This window comes from Cibotium barometz, chromosome 32, assembly GCF_041138505.1.
Source record: "Cibotium barometz isolate CiBa-2024 chromosome 32, ASM4113850v1, whole genome shotgun sequence".
NCBI classification, from domain to species: domain Eukaryota; kingdom Viridiplantae; phylum Streptophyta; class Polypodiopsida; order Cyatheales; family Cibotiaceae; genus Cibotium; species Cibotium barometz.
Window position 1 is genome coordinate 13,038,044 of NC_141077.1, and position 21,478 is coordinate 13,059,521.

General features: G+C 46.7%; 1 protein-coding gene across 1 annotated transcript in view; it reads right to left on the reverse strand.

Moving 5' to 3' along the window:
• The window catches only part of LOC147619841 (isocitrate dehydrogenase [NADP]-like), a 106,247-nt gene extending 87,102 nt beyond the window's left edge, over positions 1-19,145 (reverse strand). The window contains exons 1-2 of the mRNA XM_086825687.1: positions 18,787-19,145; positions 6,228-6,271 (exon numbers count right to left, since the gene is read on the reverse strand). Coding sequence (XP_086681813.1) covers positions 6,228-6,271; positions 18,787-19,018 — 276 coding nt within the window. The 5' untranslated portion in view covers positions 19,019-19,145. The remainder of the gene's footprint in view (positions 1-6,227; positions 6,272-18,786) is intronic.
• Positions 19,146-21,478: the final 2,333 nt, after the last annotated feature.

Below are 21,478 nucleotides of genomic sequence, written 5' to 3' on the forward strand. Positions count from 1 at the left end.
TGATGCTTCATCGTCTTCGAGCGAGGAGGCAGTTGGCTTCATCGCGAAGGATACCCGGGAATGGATTCTTGACAGGGTGCTTCCAGGCACATGACTCCGTCCCGTGACTTCTTTTTGGATCTGAAACGGCAGTCAGGTCGCATTTTCATTGGCGACAACTCCACCAGTCCGATACACAGTGAGGGCCAGATGGAGATTATTCCCGACAGCAAGGGGAGCAAGCATGCCTCCCGTGTTCTTTACGTCCCTGCTCTTGGTTTTCATCTTCTGTCAGTGCATGAAGTATGCAAGATTGGCTTTCGGGTGGAATTTAAGGAGCATTCAATTGCTCTACGGGACTGTGAGACTGGCCAGGTTGTTTGGGAAGGCGGTGTGGAGAATGGTATCTACAAGCTCTCTGCACTCTCCTCATTGACAGGTTCTCAGGTCGGAGATCTGTGGCACTTTCGTTTTGGCCACTTAAATGTGGATGCACTGCAAGCAGCACAGGGAATCCTTTCCAAAGCAGGCTTCCAAGAGGGCTTCAAAACCATTGGAGTTGATTCACACTTACTTGTGTGGACCTCAGCAGACACCATCATTGGGAGGATCTCTCTATTTTATGCTGCTTGTTGATGACTCTACCAGATTCACGTGGGTCTACTTTCTTTGAAGGACCAAGCTTTTGCACGGTTCAAGGATTGGCACGTGATGGTGGAAAAAGAGTCTGGATTGCACGTAAAGACTCTCAAGGCTAACAAAGGGGGTGAATTCTCCTCGAATGTATTTCTCAGATTTTGTGCACACGAGGGAACTGGCGAATACACGATCGCCTTCAGAGAATGGAGTTGTAGAACGCAAAAACAAGACTGTGGTGGAGATGGCGAGGACCATGCTGGAGCATCGTGATCTTCCTCGTCCACTTTGGGGAGAGGCTGTGGCAACGGCTGTCCATACCCTCAACCGGTCTCCAACGACTTCAGTACCTAATATGACTCCGTTTGAAGCATACTTTGGCAAGAAACCTAATGTATCGCACTTCCGTGTTTTTTGGAGTGATGCGTATGTACATGTTCCGAAGAAGCAGAGGGGGAAGCAAGAGGAATGAGATTGTTGTCAGCCGCGATGTGGTATTTGATGAGCATGTCCTAGTATCCACTGTGTCGAGGAGCCGCCACTTCTTGGAGATCTAGCAAAGTCTGATGATGATTCCCAGACCACTGTTCCAGTTGATCAACCTCAGTCAATACAGGAGGTTGAGCCCGCAGCTAGAGTAGAGCCCCCGCAACGGCAGGAGGCTCCGCAATCTGTTCAAGTACCCAGGTGGTTGTTGGACACCCTTCAGGAGTCAGGTGTCACAGAGTTACCCTCCGAGTGGACCACAGAGGACAGCCCTCAAAGATCGCACAGAGTCTGCAACATAAGCAATACAGCGGAGCTTCTTCACGTAAACTATGCTTTGATGTCTCGTATTATGCAGGACAAGGAGCCCACTTGTGTTAAGGAAGCCCTTTCACAGGGTACTTGGAGGAAAGCCATGTAGGTGGAACTTGATGCCATCGAGAAGAACAAAACATGGGAGTTGGTACCGAGGCCGTCGAAACGGTCAATCATTGGTGTCAAATGGGTCTTTAAGACCAAATATGCGTCAAATGGGTCGGTGGACAAACACAAAGCCAAACTTGTGGCTAAAGGTTATGCTCAGCAGCCAGGCATCGACTACGAGGATACCTTTGCACCGACAGCACGGAAGACCACGATTCGGACCGTTCTTGCCCTCGCTTCTTCTCAGAGGTGGCCAGTGTATCAAATGGATGTAAAATCTGCGTTCCTTAATGGTGACCTGCAGGAGGAGGTGTATGTTGAGCAGCCTCCAGGCTTTGTTGTTCCAGGATCAGAAGGAATGGTTTACAGGTTACGTAAGGCCTTGTATGGTCTTAAGCAGGCTCCCGGAGCTTGGAATCAGAAGATTGATTCCTTCTTTGTTCGGACTGGTATTCAGAGATCGGTTGTAGATCCCAACCTGTATCTCTTTTTCGTGAACGCGGCATGGTTACGATTATCATCCTTATGTGGATGATATCATTCTCACCAGCGGTCATGTGGAGCACATTGGCGTGACGAAGGCTGCCTTGTCAAAGGAGTTTGAGATGACCTACCTAGGCTTACTCCACTTCTTTTTGGGATTGGAGATCTAGCAGACCTAGAGGGGGTTTTTTGTCTCTCAGCAGCGGTATGTTCATGAGTTGCTTGAGGCCTTTGGGATGGAGAACTGCAAGCCTATTACTTCACCGATGGACCCAAACACAAAGTTAACTGTTAATGATCCTTGTGAGCCAGTTGATGCCTCGCAGTATCAAAAGTTGGTTGGTTCATTGATCTGGTTGCTGAACACCAGATTGGACTTGAGCTTCTCCGTGGGACTGTTGAGCTCTTTTATGCAGACACCATTGAAGTCTCATTGGGACGCAGGATTGCGGATCTTGTGATATCTGCAGAGTACAAAGGATCTAGAACTTTTTTACACAGGAGGGGATGGAGTCAGACTCCAAGGATGGAGTGACTCAGATTGGGGAGGAGATCCAGACACGAGGAGATCTACTTCAGGTTACAGTTTTACTCTCGGCTCAGGAGCAGTTTCTTGGAGCAGTGAGAGGCAGCCAAATATTGCCCTATCTTCGACAGAGACAAAGTACCGGGCTGCTTGTGGTGCTGCTTGCGAGGTTGTGGGGCTGCGGAGGCTACTAGGCGAGATTGGGTTTCCAAAAAAGGAGCCCACAGTCATCTAGTGTGATAACCAGAGTTGTATAGCTATTGCTCGGAACCCAGTCTTCCATGCCCGAACCAAGCACATAGAGATACAGTATCGCTTTGTGCGTGAGAAGATCTTGGCTGGTGACATCTTGCTACTTTATTGTTCGATGGAGGACAATGCAGCGGACCTCTTCACGAAGTCTCTACCTCAGGCTACGCTCAGGCGGCACTCTAGCTCCCTAGGGTTGATTTCACAGCCAGGAGCTGAGAGGGGGTGTTAGAAGTCATCTCCTGTCTTTATCAGACACCAGGGCCTCTGTTGTGGGTGTGCCTGCCCTGTATAGGTGTTTTCTCATTTTTCCTCACTCCTTGTATTTTTTCCCCATTTTTCCCATTCTTCCATGGTGTGGGTGGCTGCCCTATGCTGGCAGGATCACACAGAAGCTGGCCGACTACACTCATATGCGTATGGAGCTGGCCGACTTTTTCTGTTGGGGTCGTGGAGGATTTTTTGGCTGGCCGATTGGAGGGACCCAATCGTGAGGCTGGCGGCCTGTTTCTCCACTGGCCGACTGCATATATGGGGCCATATAAAATGGCCCTATTGCCCCCACATCATTGTATCATCTTTTCATTGCGGGATCTTGTGTATAGAGAAGAGTTACACGCCTATCTCTCTCCTTCTCTTGTGCTGTTATTTTCTGCACTCTACTTGCTCTTGTGGTCTCAGATTTGGTTATCATCTCCGCTACGTATTTTAACAGCCCATCTTCTAGTCCCGCTTTAAAGCAAACTGCAAATGTATTTTTATGCTACAATGCTTTTATAGGCTTTTAGAGCCCATCTTTTGACACACCACACATTGGGGCAATGACACATGGCAAGTGCCCATGACACCATTACTTATCACATACATACTTAAGTGGCTACAAGAGGTGGTTCACAAACTCTTACACACGTACTCACATAAGTGAGTGTTCACACACATACAAGGGCTTTTTCTTGTATGAGACTCCAAATACCCAACAATCCCCCTTTCGGAGCGAAGATGGTGAGACCCTTACGCAAGGCTACCTCCTAGCCCATCCACGCTGCCTCTCAGAGCAAGACTCACCGTGCGTCACCTCCCATGTCATGGTTATGGAGTCTCTCAAGTCAAGGTTTTGAACCGAGGTAGCAAGGTCAGCACTTCCCCAAGATAGTCACTTAATTCTTCACTATTTTCCATCTTAAGACCATAAAATTTAAGTTACTAAAAATACTTTGGAATTAGTGATTTTGTTTCCAAAGATACCTTCTAACTTGCCCCGGATTTGGTCGGCCGTCGATTTGAAGTCGACCTGATGTATGAGTAAGTCTACAAGTCCGAGGCCGCTGATGGCAATTGCTCGTTGATTGCGTTGCCTCTGAGTTTTCAACTCCAATCCCTGAGTCTGAGGAGCACTCTCATCATGGGAGCAGAATAGGACAGGTTGAAGACGGGTAGAGCTCTAAAGGCGGCAGAGCTAGAGGTGATACAGGAAGTGGTGGCACTGTCGGCAGAGGAGCAGGTGGCTGCAGAAAGCTGGCAAAGCAATGCGGTTGCCTCAGCAGCCACACCGCCCAAAAATGGCGGCGGAATTGGTGGTACCACCAATGGGCTAGGCGGAGGTGGAACCCTCTCCACTAGCGCCACCCGAGAATGGTGGCGAGATTGGCGGCTCGGGGGCAGCGGCAATGGTTCTAGGCTAGTGTGGCTCTGATAACACTTCTAGACTATATTAGGGTTAGCATGGCAGTTGCTATGGAGGCCTAACAGGATACATGGTGATGAGTGTGGTAAAGAGAGTGTGAGAGATAGGACAATTGAAATGAGAGGGGCTCCGTTGAAGCTTCAAAGAGTGCAATGCCTTTATAGGCTTTTAGAACCCTATCTTTTGACACACACCACACTAGGGCAATGACACATGGCAAGCACCCATTACATCATTGCTTATCACATACACACTTAAGTGGCTACAAGAGGAGGTTCACACACTCTGACACACATAAGTGAGTGTTCACACACACATACAAGGGTTTTTTCACACACATGAGACTCTGAATACACAACAAAATAGCACAATGTCGAGAAGATGTGTAGCTGTTGGCCTACTCACGACTAGGATAATTCAGCTTTTTCTATCGAATTCACACGTATGAGCATGGGCAACCTTGTTGCTGGCCAACTAGGTTCTAGGCTGGCCAACAATGTCCCTTGGGCCTTAGCAAGGCTGTCCCAAGGCCTAGGCTTGGCCTATGGCTAGCCCCAATGGCCATGGGCTCTTTGGTGGCTCTTGGACAAGCCATACATGGCTGTCCATGAGACGGACTTCTACAAAGCCCATCTCCTAACCTAGACTCGAGCCTGTGCATCCGGCAAGAAGCCTAACAAATAGAGGCGCCCATGGGAAAAGCTCCAGCAGGCATTTTCCAGCCCATGACCAGCTTCACAAGCAAATCGGCCAGCCTTACAGGGGTCCGCAAATTCCATAGCCCCTATATAAAGGGCGCATCTGCCCTAGGCTTCCCATCTTTCATTCTTGCAAACCCCTAGTGTGATTCCATTGTTGGAAGGCAGCCCTCAACACCAAATGCAAGCATATACAAGATCATTAAGCAATCCCAAGTCAGTGTTGCAGCAAAACGCAGGTGTTCTCAGCCTGCAGAAGCAAAAACCTAAATACTTAGCTGTCCAGCAGAAGCTATACAAGGTGGCCAGCATTCAGCCCATACTCTCAGCTTTCTGCAAGTCGTATGGTCTATACAATCAGGGTTTTACAGCCCTGAAGCAAGCCTTTACATTCATACAGCAATGAAAGCAAGTTCACCTGCAGGTGGGGCCATTCTGAGGGTTATTGGGACCTTATACCATATCCTCACTTCTCTCTCTCTCTCGTCTCCATCTCTCTTGCAAATTCAGTTTTGAAGATCTCTACTTTATCAAGTAAAAGGTTCCTCCTAGCTTCCTCATGTAGCACCAACCAGCTCCACAGCCCTCTATTCATAGGGCAATAGTGTTAAACGTGCATATCTCAAGCGTTCAGAAGCTCTCATCAGAAAACAAACATACGCAAGCTTATTGGAGAAGCTAGAGTCGATCTCATTGTACTCGAAGAGTTATACTACCCAAGGAGCAACTCTCACGTGTGCAGGAGCTGAGAACTAATCTGAAGCAACGTTCTAGGACGGACAACCGGTCATAGAAGCCCAGTTCTTTGAAAAGAGTAAGCTGAAGAGATTTCAGCTATTTAATGATCTAAAGAAGAAGAAGTGAGCAATCAGGTTGGTGCTGATATCCCTCCTCAGGTTATGTACTATCTTGTAATAATTTTTCACTGCTTCTGGCAGAGGTCTGACTAACACATAAAATCATCATTATTATTATTATTATATACATACAAAAATATTAACCTACTTGTGTTAGAGAATTTTTTTCCTTTACTTCTTAAATGCATAAATGACAAGCAACACACCTTGTCTTTGATCATTCCCCAAATCACTCGAGTCATCTCATCCCCTGGACATGCAAAACAGAAAAAGACAAAATCATTTTCAGCAACTTCACAATTCCTTGTGCAATGCACTGTAAGAAAATACAACTTCTGCGTTAGCAAAAAGCAAGCCTCCACATAACAAAAACATAGCACAAGAAGAGATGAAGAATAGTTTCAAATTTCTGATTACAAACCGAGTAACAATTGATGGCAACTGCCTTTCAACCGTGCACTTCAGCGAGGGAGCTTAGATGGCGATCTAGAAATGTTACGTGCACTGAGGTTGACCATGGTAACACGCAACAAAGCCTTCTTTAAACCTTTATTTTGGTGAGATCTTTAGCACCCATTCATTTAGCACAGAGAGAGAGAGAGAGAGAGAGAGAGGAGAATGTAGACAATACAATATTGGGTCCCAAATACCCACTGAAGGGCCAAGTATTTGCTTATATTACTTCTTTGGAGGAGTTCTGTACAATGCTTAAGAACAAGAGTTATGACTGCCCAACACAAGGACGAGGAAGACCGTGCGTCGACTGAGAATCCACCAATCCAAGGGCATTATAGAAGACATTTTTGGGCCACTCATGCAAGTCCAAGATAGCTGTAGGACGGCACATATGCTGGCTGAATGCTGAAGAGGAGCTTCAGGGTTTGCCCGGAGAGGATGAAGAGTGAATCCTGGCTTTATGCTTGATTTGCTGACTAATGATTGATGATTTGGGTTGAGAACAATGCGCATGCTTTTATAGGACTGGGGGCCATAGTTCATATCATACGTCTCATACTGCCATTCTTCAAGGAGAATGAGAAGTATGAAAAGGTATGATTCAGCCCCTGGTGGAGTTTCATACATGGCCTTAAATTTGGGGCCATATATGCCTGTGGGAGTTGGGACAGTGGACTTTGTAGTATGTACTATGTAGATACATTAAGGCTGAAAACTTGAAACTTTGAAAGTTGATACTTGAAACACAAGAGAGGAAAATTCATTAATGATTTCAAACATTGCACATCATAAACCAAAAGACAAAAATCACGCAACTTTAAACTTCACACCACTACATAGATGCATCATGCCATGAGTCATGACTCCTTTGTCATCATTCTGCTTCCTCATCATCATCTTCTTCCTCCACATGAGATGGAGATGAATCATCCTCATCATCACCTTGCTCTGCAATGGCAACTTCCACTTCTACATTTCTGCCTCCCAATCCCTTATCCTCCTCAGGCTCTTGAATTTCTTGCAAGGCAATCAACCTTTCATCATCTTTCTCTTTATTGATCATCTCCAAAGTCACCTCCATCTTCTCATACCCTCTAGCCTTGATTTTAGATATGAGTTGAATATTTGTGTGTATATAAACCAGCTTCTCAATGTTTGTGGCCTTCAACCTGTTTCTTCTTTTTGTATGAATGAGAGAGAAAGTGCTCCAATTTCTCTCACATGGAGAAGATGTACTCCCTTGAGAAAGCACACGAATTGCAAGTTGCTGCGATTTGGGAGTGCTTGCACCAAATGCCTCCCACCACTTGACTACCTGATGCATTCTCTTCTCATCTTTTGCAAGTGCACGAGAGAAGGAACCCCCCTCTGATCTGTACACATCCAAGTCATCTGTTAGCACTCCTTGCTCATCCACATTATATCCACAATAGCGCTCTATGAGAGTCATCTATCCATTATAAACCTCGCCATCTGACTCTTGCCCCCTCCCTCTCCAAATAGGATGCAATACAAAACCTACAGCATGCAAGGGAGAGTGCATCATGTCCCACCGTTCAACACACAAATCCTTTATTACTCCAAGCTTGGTAGCATCAACACCATCCATATTTTGTATCTTCTCTACCATGCAATTTGTGAGCTCATAAATCAGTCCCATTGTTGCTCCCTCCCTATCAGCCAAGCGAAGAATCTTCAAGATTGGGGCAAAAAGCTTCACAATCAGCTTGGCATCTTGCCAAAAAGAGCGCCAAAAAGAGCTTCCCAATATGATACTTGACACCTCCTCTGTAGCTACTGTGCGGGAAGTCTTCCATGAACACCACTCATCACATACCACCAATCTTCTCAAGCCATTGTATACCCTGTCATCCAACAAATTTGCAAGCACTATGAATGTGTATGCAAATCGTGTTTCAGCTGGCTTTAAAAGTTCCTTTGTGCTATGCTTTCTAAACAAAGCCAAAGTTTTTTGCTTCCTTGTAATAAACATGATATCTTCTTTCCTTTCTCCAACACTAGAGCAATCCAATCCAACCTGCCAATATCCTTGAACAACAAGTCCAAGCAATGGCAAGTACAACAGGTGAAGAAGATAAATGGTCATTCTTTCTCTATGAGCTCTCCTGAATGCACACAATTTGAGGCATCGTCCATGCATACTTGAACCACATTTGCAGGACCAACTTCAAGAATAACATCTTTCAAGATGTCAAAAATATATTCTCTTGAATTGTATTGGCCACTCGTATCCACAGACTTGAGAAACATTGTGCCATGGATAGAAGAGGATAATAGGCCTCTTTCTTGTGTCCGACCAGCCACCACATACAATAGAGCAACCATACGTCTTCCACTTTTCTCTAACCTCAAGCAAATCTTTTTCCACGCATTTAACTTCCTCTTTGAGGTCCTTTATACACAAAGCGTCATAAGAAGGTGGCTTGAAGCTAGGCCCCACTTCCCCAATGGCTCTTACCATATCAAGAAAGTAGAGACTCTTGATCTTATAGAGGGGGATATCCTCTACATAAAAGAATCTCCTTGTGGCCATTGTGGCATTTTTCCTTGCTTGCAAGTGCCATGCATTTGCCGAATTGCATGCATTTGACTACTTTTAGAGACTTTCTGTCTCTTGCATGCATGTCCTGCACCTTCACTCACATTGCAAGAGCCACCTACTTCTCCCAAATCTGCTACTTGAGCTTCAATATCATGAGCTCCATCTTTGGGCAACAAGCCCACATGCAATCTTTTGCATACATCTTTCACATTTTGGGGGGCACTAGTGCATTTACCCACACCATGGCCGATAATGCATAAAATATGGGCCCTTATGCGCAAAGGGCACTCATGCCCACAATATTTACACCCTCATGTAAACATACCCTTGCATGCGGGTCTCACAATAGTCACGTGCTCCCATTCGAGGCCTTTGGGTCTCCTCATCTTGAATTTGGAGTCCTGCAAAGCCCCAAATTTCACCAAAATCAATGGAAATACTACATTTTTCAGAAAATAGAAAACCCCCATTTTCCAATGTCCAATGGAAATTTGCAAAAATTGCTTATTGCGCTTTTAATAATTTGAGAAATATGGGGCTTTTGACTTTTTCCAAAAATTAATGATTTTACGAGCTTGCGAAAATTGGGGCTTTTGACAAATTTTTAAAAATTGGACTCTAAGTGGACATTGGAGAGCAGGCTCGTAAAAGCATTAATTTTTGAAAAAAATCAAAAGTCCCAAATTTCTTGTAGGCTGCCAGGTTGCAGGCTAGGGCCTAGACTCTTAGCCCTAGGCATTGGGCCAATAGGCCAAGGGCTCTATGGCATTGGGGGCCGAGACCTTGGGCCAATGGCAAGTTGAAGCAATGCAGCCATATAGACCAGCCGCCCAGCCAATGGGACCAACCGAACAAGGAAAACAGGGTGTAGAGGCCGTACGGACTGTACGAACTGTATAGGCTGTACAGGCCCAGCCGTACATGCTCACGAGTCACAGGTGTGCTTGGTTGAGGGCAACGACGGGTCTTGGCTGACGGGTGCAGAAGCGCGAAGCAGGGGCTCGAAGTCGGTGCAGCTTCGAAGTTCGCAAATCGCAAGAAAGTACACCCATGATCCAATGCCCGTCAAATTCCAACAAAATAATTTAAATAAAAAAAACTTCAAATATGAAACGATTATTTCATTCGTGTTTTTTTCCAACGTTTGCCTCATCGACCATGCACGAATAATATGAATTATGCTTGGGGCTGCTAGTTGGCAGAGGCATGTAACATGCGGAAGCTTCGGGGGAGATCGGTAACTTCAATGCTCAGAAATCAGCACCCTTTTCGCGACGAAAATAACGCACAAAACTGAATATATATGTGCAGAAAATAGAGAGAGAGAGAGAGAGAGAGAGAGAGAGAGAGAGAGATGAAATGAAATGAAATGTTATATTAACGTCTTCAAAAGGCCAAAGTGACCTATGAGACCAAAGTTACAACCATATGACATCTGATACACTATCTAGAAAAGAAAAGAAAGGACTAAAGGTAAGTATGTAGCCCTACAATACATTAGTAGGGAGCATCCGGAAGCAGCAACTAGGGAGAGTGGGAAGCTAATGCTACTAGTCAAAATGGGGTACATGAGTACATGGGTACATGAATATGGGGGAGTACAAAAGAGACAGTGAGTACAACAGTATATGGCTGGAGTGGTAATCATCCTAGGAGCTCTAGCATGGGTCTCTACCGGATGGCCTGGATATCTGCCATAGTGAGATGCCTGGTCGGACGAGCCCAATGCCTCGCAATGATGCTCTGAATCCTCCGGTGTAGGCACCGTCTCTGATGTAAGGATTTGCAAACCCTCGGGCGTCTGGATCTGCCCAACTGGATAGCTCTCTCAACTAGAGTCCCACGGGGTGCCCACTGTTGGGCTGTCGGCTGTGTGTCCTCCCGAGTAGTCCCTCTAAAGAAGTCAGTAATCTCTCTGTGGGTGGACTCCCTGCCAGTCAAGCGTCTCCTCCTCATAATGGACTCTCTGAGCCTGCGGATCTCCAGGAGATAAAAACCCAGGCATCGCTGATCACAATAGTCCATGACTCTAGCCAGTGGCCCAAATCCCTCTCTGAAAAGGCAATGGTAGCGCCCTCGAATCTCATAATATGTTGTGCAGCGACAGATGTAGTGCTCCTCCGTCTCTGGCTCTATCCAACAAATCTGACATATCCTGTCCCCTAGAGGTGTGCCTCTAAATCTGCCTGTCTCTATCTCTAACTGATGTGAAGAGGTGCGGATCTGCCCAATGGCGCACCTCAATCCATGAGACAGATGGGTATCCATGTAGCTCGGTCTAAGTATAAAGCTATCCTCAGTGGTGCGGAGAAGATGGTCTCTATAGAAAGCCATCTTCGTCCGTAACTCCTATGAGGGCTCTAGCCATGTCCTCCTAGTGTCCAACTGAATGAGGTCCTGTCTGATGACTCTACTAATCTCAGAATGTGTCAAGGTGAGAGAGGGTGCCTCTAAAGAGTACTGGAAGGGTGGAAGTCTGTCTAAGCTCAACCCGTGGAGCTCAAACCAGGATGCTATCTGCGCATACCAACATGAAGTGTCTCCCTCCATGGCTAGCTGATGAGAGGACTCTAAAGCAAGTCGTGCATAACGCTGCCGGGGAAGTTCCCAGGTGCTATGAATGACGGACACTGATTTGGCAAGAGCCTCTACTACGATCGGTGGTGCTCCCATCTCGGGTCAGATAATCTCATGGGGTACCGAGGCCTTAGCTTGAATCATCCTGGAGATCATGGACACAAGTGGTCTCTCCATCGATCTCCATCCATCGTATGTGCGTCCTGATCGACTGTGACGATCTAGGCTAGGCCCCTAGATCTGTACTCCATATAGCATAGCCGATGTGATCAGCGTATCAAAAAGCCACAGCTTAGTGCGTGGCTCCTGAAACTGTACCTGTGAGCACATCCTCTCTAGACCTCCTAGTGCTGCATATCCTCTAGTCAATCTGGCCTCTGCTGCCCCCCTCATGGAAAATGTGGGCCCAGTGAACACTACTCCAAGATATGTGTATGAGTCAACATACTCCATTGTCTCCTACCCATATGTGAAAATAGGCGCTGATCTCCAGACCCACTGAGCTGTAGTGTTAAACACCATAACCTTGGTCTTACCAAGGTTAACTGAGAGCCCACTGTCCTGTGCATAAGCATGTAAAGTATCCAAGTGCCTCTGCATACCCTCTGGTGAGCCTGCTATAAGAACAAAATCATCAGCATATAAGAGCAGAGGTATCCAAGTGCGAGCCAACTGGGCTCCTCTGTCCCCTCGTGTCCCAATATAATCAGAGATCTCATCAATGTATAGTCCAAATAGAGTCGGAGAGAGCGGGCAGCCCTGTTTCACCCCTATAGTGGACTGTACTGGCTGGGAAGTCCACACCTGCCCAACTACTGTCTCATAAAGTGCCATAATACCCCAAATGAGCTCACATGGAACCCCCAAGTCTTGCAGCCTGCGCATCAGTCTAGCTCTGGGCATTGTGTCAAAGGCCTTGCGGAAATCCACAAAGCCACAGTAGATCCTCCTCCCATGTGCTTTGCCCTCCTCAATGATAGCCCTGAGGGTAAAGATATGATCCAAAGTAGAGAATCTCCTCCTGAAACCGGCCTGTCCCTGAGCTCGGACCCCTTGTCTCTCTGCCCATCTGCTCAACTCATGCTCAAGAGTAGAGGTATATAGCTTGGCCAGCAAGTGACCAATCATAATGGTGCGGTAGTTAGTCGGCAAGCTCGAATCTCCAGACTTGAGTACCGGCACAATTGTGGAAGTACTCCAAGTCCCAGGAAACCCCTCACACATGGCTCTATTAAACATGAGAGCTAGCAAGTCTCCAATCATATCTCTAGCATGTATGAAATGCTCGGCTACAATGCCCTCATGATCCTGTGCAATGGCCGGAGGCGGGGGGTGCACTCTAAGCAATCTCCAGCCTCCCCAGAACCCTGACTCAAAAACAACTGATAGATGTCTCTCTCCAGCCAAGCTAAGAATGCTCTCTTCTTCCGCCAAATGAGGGATCGGAAGATGACGCGTGACTGTCTATATGTAGTAACACCTGTGGCCACCTCTCTCTATAGCCGGGCTTTGAGCTCCCTACAGTCATCATCATACCAACTATTCTGGGGCATGCTCCCAAGACGTGGTCGTACTGTGGGCTGCGTGTGTGGGAAGGCCGTCGCTGCAGCTGTATGTAAAGCCTCTGTCAGAATCTGTGTGAGCTCTGCTAATGGCCTGTGTGGATCCTCTGCACTCAACAAGCTGTAGATCTCTGTGGTGTATACTCCATCAGTCTCTCTACAGAAGGTATATCTCGGGTGATAGGAGGACTGCCCAACCTGGCGGGTACTGTAGTGGAAATCCACCGTAAAGGAGAGAAGTGCATGATCCACCATAACTCCGATGGGCCTGGGGCCAATTGCAAAATCCTGGATACTCAGGATGAAGGTTGGAGAGAGAGAGAGAGAGAGAGAGAGAGGGGGGGGGGGGGGGAGAAGAGGCGGTTCCGAGGGAGGATCATCCTCCGATGGGTGGAGTGAGAGTGCCAAACTCAATACCTAGGAAGAGAAGACCAGAGAAAGTGTTCAAGGACAGGGCATGAAGGGAAAGGGGACAGGATGGAACAGATGCATAGATCTTCATCAGATTTGGAGAGGATTTGGAGACCGAACGGGGTTTTCAATGAAAAGGTTGCCAGGAAGGGAAGGATGACAAGGGGACTCCAGGAAGAGACAAAGGGATGATGATAGTCATCCAAGAACAAAAGTTGGTATCACATCATCAAGTTTAGCAGAGGGAGATGTCACGTGCATGCCACGTAGACATGACTCTCCCAGGGCTATGGCAACAGAATTAGGGCAAGATCAACACATAGAGCTAGTCAACTAGCAAATCTAGAGCATATAGAGCAAGAGTTAATGTCCACAACATTTTATGTAATATTTTGTGCTAGTCGTGGATATAACAGCAGGCCGACAACATTTTTATCTGACCAACCAGCTGCATCAAATGCTATATAAAGCCCACTCGTTCATTGTTGAGCATCTCATTCCTTGGGGAATGTGGTCATAGGTTAGACTGTACATTAGGTGTTTCCACCTTTTGATGGGGCAGCCAATGGCTAGCCAAGATTTTGTATACCTTTTTGTAATATAGAATATTCTGAATATGTGTGTGTATATATATATATATGCGTTTGCATCAAGCATGTTCTAGGATGGTGTTTAGGATTGAAAAAAGGCTCCCAGAGCGCTTCCACTTGTGATAGTAGACCAGGTGTAAACCCGTGATAAGGAACCAAGGTACAACTCATTTTGTTTGCCAACTGCAGAGAGATGACACCCTCAGAGCTGCCCATGTCGAAGAGGACAATGAACTGTTGTCCCTTCACACTACCATAGGCACGAATGAGAGCCTTCTTCTATCCCTCAACCTCACCCTCTTGCTTATCATCAAAGGCATCGGATTCAAAGTGGGCAATAGGTGAACGGCATTGAGGCTGATGGTGGAGGTGTGGATGTGGATGTGGATGCTACGGTCGCTACTACGGAAGTGGGTGCCTTGGCAGACTTTTCAGCTTGCCACTTCGTACAATCCTTCTTCCCGTGTCCCATAGTGTAGCAGAAGAAACGACGGTTCTCTGCCTTGTACCTTTCTCTTCATCCGGCTGGAGTTAACCTCCAATGATGCTCTCCTTAGCTTTTTCCTTAGGTGTTTTCTTGGATGTGGAATCTTTCTTATTGTCTGATTGACCCTGAGAATTTTTCTTTTGGTTCTTTTGGTCTTTGTTGTTCTGAGCACCCTTCCCCCTAGTTGGATGACTGCTGGGTAGATGCCTACTGCTGGGGCTTAGGACAAGACTATACCTACTCCAGCTTGAATCCGTTCAGTGTCAGTTCCTGATTCTGAGCGAGGGTCACTACCCGTGCATAAGTCTGAGGCTCAAAATTCTGACTAGGTACCTAATGTTTGTGTCTAAACCTCTAATGAACTGTTTTAGCTTGTCTTCTTCCCCGATATACCCAATTGCTGGGCCATGGTAATGACCTTGTTGGAATAGGTCAAAACAAGGAAACCACTCTGAGTGAGTTTGTAAAACTCGTCCTCAAGATTGGTCATATACTGCAGTGGAAGAAAACCGGCCTTGAGGCTAGCCACAAAAGTAGCCCAATCAAACTGATATTGCCCTATTAAGGGGTCTGTGTGAAGTTGAGACCAATGCTACCACCAAGTAACAGCATCCGTAGGTAGTTTAGGCGCTGCCACATGGACTTTGTCTTGTGGATCTGTGATTTTAGCTAATGGAAAATGTGCTTCATGCATAGCCTCGAGACAGGCTGGCTGGCTTACGGAGGAGCTATTCTACCCTTGACCACATCTTGACCCTCTGTGCCATCATCAAGAAGGGTACAGCACGACATCAGAGGATTTACTGTTGTTTTGTGGATTTCCGCAAAGCCTTTGATACTGTACCCCAAGCCTGCCTCCTACACCGTCTACAGGAGATCGGAGTCCCATCTGACATGGTTTGGAGCATCATCACCCTCTATGAGTCCGTCACCCAACGAGTGAGAGCCCCAAGAGGTACATCACAGGAGATTTCCAGCACTATTGGGGTGAAACAGGGCTGCCCTCTATCACCCACTCTTTTCGGCCTCTACATTGATGAGATCTCGAGCTTCATTGACAGATTAGGTGGGCTGGTCCCACACTAGCAGACATATTGATCCTTATACTACTTCCTCTTAGACTCAGCCGAGGGGCTTTAGAGACAATTGGATGCCTTACATGACTTTTGCACTCAACGGGACCTCTCTTGTTAACCTTGGTAAAACCAAGGTAATGGTCTTCAATACCTCTCGCCCGTTCACATCCAGATTGAGCTTCACATATAGAGGGGATCCTATGGAGATTGTCTCATCCTATGTCTACCTTGGTGTCACTTTCAGTGGCCCACGCTTTACCATGTTTCCCGTAGCACATGCCAGAGTGACACGAGGATATGCAGCCTTGAGCTTACTTGAGCGGCAGTGCTTCCAAGCACACTTCCAAGACCCCAGGATGAAGGACTGGCTTTTTGACACCCTCGTCACACCAGCCTTGATGTATGGAGCAGCCTTCTAGGGGCCGGACTTATCCGATGAGTATTGGCAGCGAGTTGAGAGACCCCAGGTCATGATGTTCTCCCGTATGATCTAGAGCAAACCATCAGTCCCACACCAGATTATCCAGGCAGAGTTTGCTGCAGCCCCGATGGATGCACTCTTCCAGATAGTCACATACCTCCATCGCATCAGTCACATGGATCCCCATAGGTACCCGAGGCTTGCCTGTAGTCCTCTAGACATCTAGTACTTGAGGGCCACTCTGGGGTATGGTATGCACTAGTTTCCACTTGGTTCTCAGTATATGGGCACATGGATTACCTACCCCCCCTTCAGTACAGTTTGGACTCCCGCTTTCTCCGGCTCTCTCACGAGGATACCAACCGGGTTATTTGGTTAGATCTTCTCAGCCTCTACACACATTGCACATGGACCACACCTATGGAGCTCCCCACGAAGATGCACTTCTACAGAGATCACTTCCTCACTCACTGAGGATGGATTCATCCAACAGTCGGGCTCCATGCGGATTGCGATTGGCCAAATATGGGTTTCATCCCACCGCCTCAAAGTGGAGACAGGTAGAGCTAAGTGCATCTTCAGAGCTGGGAAGCTCATACGAAGACCAAGAGAGGAGAGGATCTACCAACTATGCCACACAGAGGTTGAGACGGAGGAGCATTACATATGCCGCCGCCCAGTATACTATGAGATTCGCGGGAGGTTTCACTGTCTATTTCATGAGGGATTTGTTCCACTCTCCAGGATCATTGACTTCCAGGACCAGCGTTGCCTAGGCCTCTTCCTGCTTGAGCTCCGCAGACACAGGGACACCTTCTTGAGAGAGCTTCGGCCCCAACCACCCCGCACCCTCCCTCACCAGCCAACCATCACCAATTTCTTCCAAACCTAGGAGGTGGAGGACAACAACATAGTGGATCTTGTGGACCCTCCATGAGCTACTATGGACCTACCTCGCCCGAGAGGAGTTACCTCGGACCGAGCCTCTGCACTCCAGCATGCCCGACGCCCTCGCCCCCCGTCAGCCCCACGATCACCTATCAACTCCAAATCCGCGACATGCTCCACCGCCATCAAGCTACCTTTCCACGTGACATAGCTGAGGGAGACCTCTCGGCCATACTCATTAGCCCCATGCTTGATATTTTGGAGAGTGGTATACCATCTACTCGGAACTGATGTTGCTCTCATGTTTCTATGTTCTTAGTATTCTATGATGAGTTTTCATGGACAATTTTGTATCACCCCAGTGAGATAGCTATGTTTATGTTTTCTTTCTATTTTATTTTCCATTCCATGATAAGATATGCCATGGACATTATTGTATCACACTTTGGTCTCATAGGCCCATTGGGTCTTTAGTAGATGCTTAATATATCTTTCTTTCTTTCTTTCTATACTTTGTCTTCTGTAATTGCTTCCACCCATTGTTGTCAGGTACGAAAAGTTCAATTCGGTACGGTACGTTCAAATACGGTCTCGGAACACACCGCTAAATTTTGAAAATAAAAATATAGTGGAGGTACGGTCCATTTAAAAATACTTTAAAATATAAAAATATGGTGAGGAAGAAGGAGATGATTGAGAGAGTCTAGAGGGGAGAGAAGGCTTGAGCCTTGGAAGGAGAGCTCAAGGGAGAGGATAGACTTGAGCAATGAGCACTTGTGAGGGGAGGTTGAGCAATGAGCACTTGTGAGGATGGGTTAGGGGAGGGGATATTATATAGATAATAGAATGAGGCTAAGCAAAGGCCAAGGCTAGAGCCTAAAACAGTCCCAAAAATGCCCAAGAAACGGCTCTCCAAATGGTCAAAAATGACGCCCAAAATGGTCAAAAAACAGCCCAAAAAACGATCAAAAAAAAAGGGCAAATCCCAGTCAACCATACAGCCACCGTACTAAACCGTACCGACCATACCGAATCGCACCTCCTGGGCGGTGCGCAAACCAAGTGCCACTATGCTTCCACCTGTGCATACTCTAACAGGGTGTCCATGCTACTCTACGACATGGCAGCTTCTCGTCATAAATGAGGCCTTACAATGTAAAGCTCAGAGGTACCCGTGCAATCAATCATGGCAAGTGTGGAGTGTCGATATCCAACATGCACACCCTTGCCCCCCCCACCCACCCCCCTCCCCCAGTGCCCCTTACCCAAAAAAAAAGAGGAGAGAAGAAATGAAAAATCCTAGCATTATGAGCATCTCTTACACCTAATTATGTCAAACAAAAAAGTCATGAACCCCACCAAGTATGGGAAATAATTCCATGAAATTTAAATGCGATGCGTGATTGTATGAAATTTGAACCGCCATAAAATCTCATAAATTTATACTGTCCCTGCAAAACTCTCATTTTTACCCATAGAAATTATTATATCATTTATCAAAAAGAAATTTTAAATTATTACAGTTATGATTTAATTCAAAAATCTGCATATTTTCAAGATAGCCTAGTGTAGCCATAGTCTTATGATTTATTAAGGATAAAAAAATGAATACTGTGCCGTGTATGTGTTTATCCTACTGACAATGGATCATTTAAGACATGAATATGATTTTTCAACCTTTTTTTAAAGGAAGAAACATAATTTAAAGGAAAAAAGCGAAAAAAAAGAAATTACCGTCCATTTCAACAATGGGGTTGTCGACCTTGATTCTCTCGAACGCCATGGAAACTGAGTGGAGGGCTGAAGAAGACCAAACGGCGGGGCAGACAAGGGCGGACCTGGCTGTGGAGATGTGCGGAAAAGAGCTCGGCCGCAAGCTGGCTAAAGCGGAGCTGCGCGTGATGGGTCTAGCAACCTTGGCGGTGGGAAGGATGGATAGGGCTTTTGGCGAAGCTCGAAGAAGCATCTTTCAGCAGCAGCAAATGCTGATCACGATGATGATGAGGAAGCATACAGCTCTGGCGTTCTCTAATAGCTTTTTTCATTGGGGTAGGCGGCAAAAACAAACAAAAAAACCAAAAAACCAAAAAAAACAAAAAACAAAAAAAACAAGCCTTAGAAAGCACAAGCAACGATGTGGCATGTCAAAAATAACTAAAAATAAGTAAAATGCTAGCAACAACTATCATTTAACTCAGACTACTATTGGGGAGATGGCAAAATTAGAACTCTTGAGTGCTCTTCGATTGACCCGTAACCTGTATAGGTGACTACATCATGAATGCATGTCATGAGGAGTAATAGGATCACAATCAATCGGCAATATCGTCACCCTAGTTGGCAAATTTATAGAGCCATGCTTGATGTGGATAAGTTAGACAATACAACTACACAAAAATGGAGACTAATCTAGCATCGCCCTTACAACAAATACCCTTCTTTTGTACATTGGTGAAGGCTCTTTGTCACCAACACCACACTGGTTACATCGACACTTCTCTATGGAGCGGAGATATGGGAGCCTAGCCTTTTCCATAAGAGGAGGGAGCCATTGGCAGGACGGGACGAACTAGAGAGAGACTATTACGATGGATGGCAACATATGGAGAGGCCATTAGTGATGATGATTGCACGCATGATTCGGAGCAAGTCATCTGTACTACATGAGATCATCATGGCAGAGATGGGGGCTGCCCCAATTGTTACTGAGGCTTTGTTCCGTGCAGTTACTTTTCTCCATAGAATATGGCAGCTCCCTCAGCAGAAATACCCTCACCTAGCACTCACTTCCTCCAAACAGCTTGCAAGATGAGGGAGACACCTAGTGTTGGTATGCCCAAATGCGCATATGGCCCGCCTTGCATGGCATGAGTATTGATGCACTCCCGCCTTTTGCTTACAGCCTGGACTGCCTGTTCTTAGATCTCAGCCGTTTAGAGCTGAATCAGGTGATCAGGATGGACATTGTGAGACTAGATACAGAGAGGACATGGGTCAGGCCCCCGCAGCCATTGGGCACGAAAATGGCACACTACCATAGTCATTAACTACACCTCTCTTCAGACGGGTTTATTCTACGTCATGCTTACATGGACACACACCTCTCACATGGTATTCGGAGTGCTATTAGACAGATTCGCACCTCTTCACACCGGCTGAGGATAGAGACAGGTCGATATGAGGATATATCACTAGAGGACATATGCCAGCTTTGCCATCAGGAGGTGGAGTAGGAGGAACACTATATATGTCGTTGTACTATCTGCTATGAGTTTCGAGGGAGGTACCACTGCCTGTTCCGTGAAGGCTTTGGACCTTTGTGTCGGATCATGGACTTTGAGGACCAAAGGTGCTTAGGGCTCTTCATACTTGAGCTTAGACGCCACAAAGAGAGCCTATTGAGGAACAGGAGGACAGTGGGACCAGAGCCGCCTAGACAGAGAGCCCTCAGATTTTTTCATAGCCAGCACTGTAACCCCACCATCCTCTACTCCCCCATCTACAGGCCTACCTGGCAGACCACCCTCCAGAGGACTCACCCTGGACAGAGCCATTGCCATCTATAGAGCGAGATGCCACGACCACGAGGATCGCGTCCACGACTCCCTCACCATCGGGGGCAAATCGAGCCATCATTGCCCGCCACCGGAGGAGTTTACCCCGTGACAATTCAGCTTTCAGCTCTTAGCTCTCTTAGGATGTTACTATTTTCATTCTTTCTTTTAGATTTGTTATGATGAGACATCATCATCATCAGTTGTACCTTGTTTTGGTCTCATGGGCCATTTCGGCCTTCAAGAGACATTTATCTCTCTCTCTCTCTCTCTCTCTCTCTCTCTCTCTCTCTCTCTCTCTCTCTCTCTCTCTCTCTCTCTCTCTCTCTCTCTCTCTCTCTCTCTCTCTCTCATGGAATAGGGTAGAATATGTTATGAGACAATGGGCGTGTTGGTGTGTGCACCAATGGGCGTGTTGGTGTGTGCGCGCTTGACCACGAGGGGTTGTTTGCGTGATCATGGTACTTCTGTTGGTGTGTGCGCTTGACATGGGGGATGGTGGTGTGGTCATGTGTGAGCACTTGTGTTGTGTGTGACCGTGTGAGTGCTTATTTCGAGTTGATGGAAAGCAGGGGGGAGGGGGGATGGTAATTGTGAGTGTATACTTCAATTCACACACAATAGATCATTTGCCTCAATCATCGGCAAGGCGGCTATTCGCCTCAAACACCGTCGACGAGGCGAGTCTTAAAAGTTGCATGCTTCTCTGGGTGCAATCCATAGTTGCCTTACATAAGGACATGGTCAACTTAGTCAAGGTGCTAGGGGCCAATATAGTTAAAGAAGAAAGGTTCAAGCATAAGGAGGAAGTAATGAACAAGAAGAAAGTGATGTGGTGTTGCATGGTGGCAAAGTATGGGGATTGGGATGTG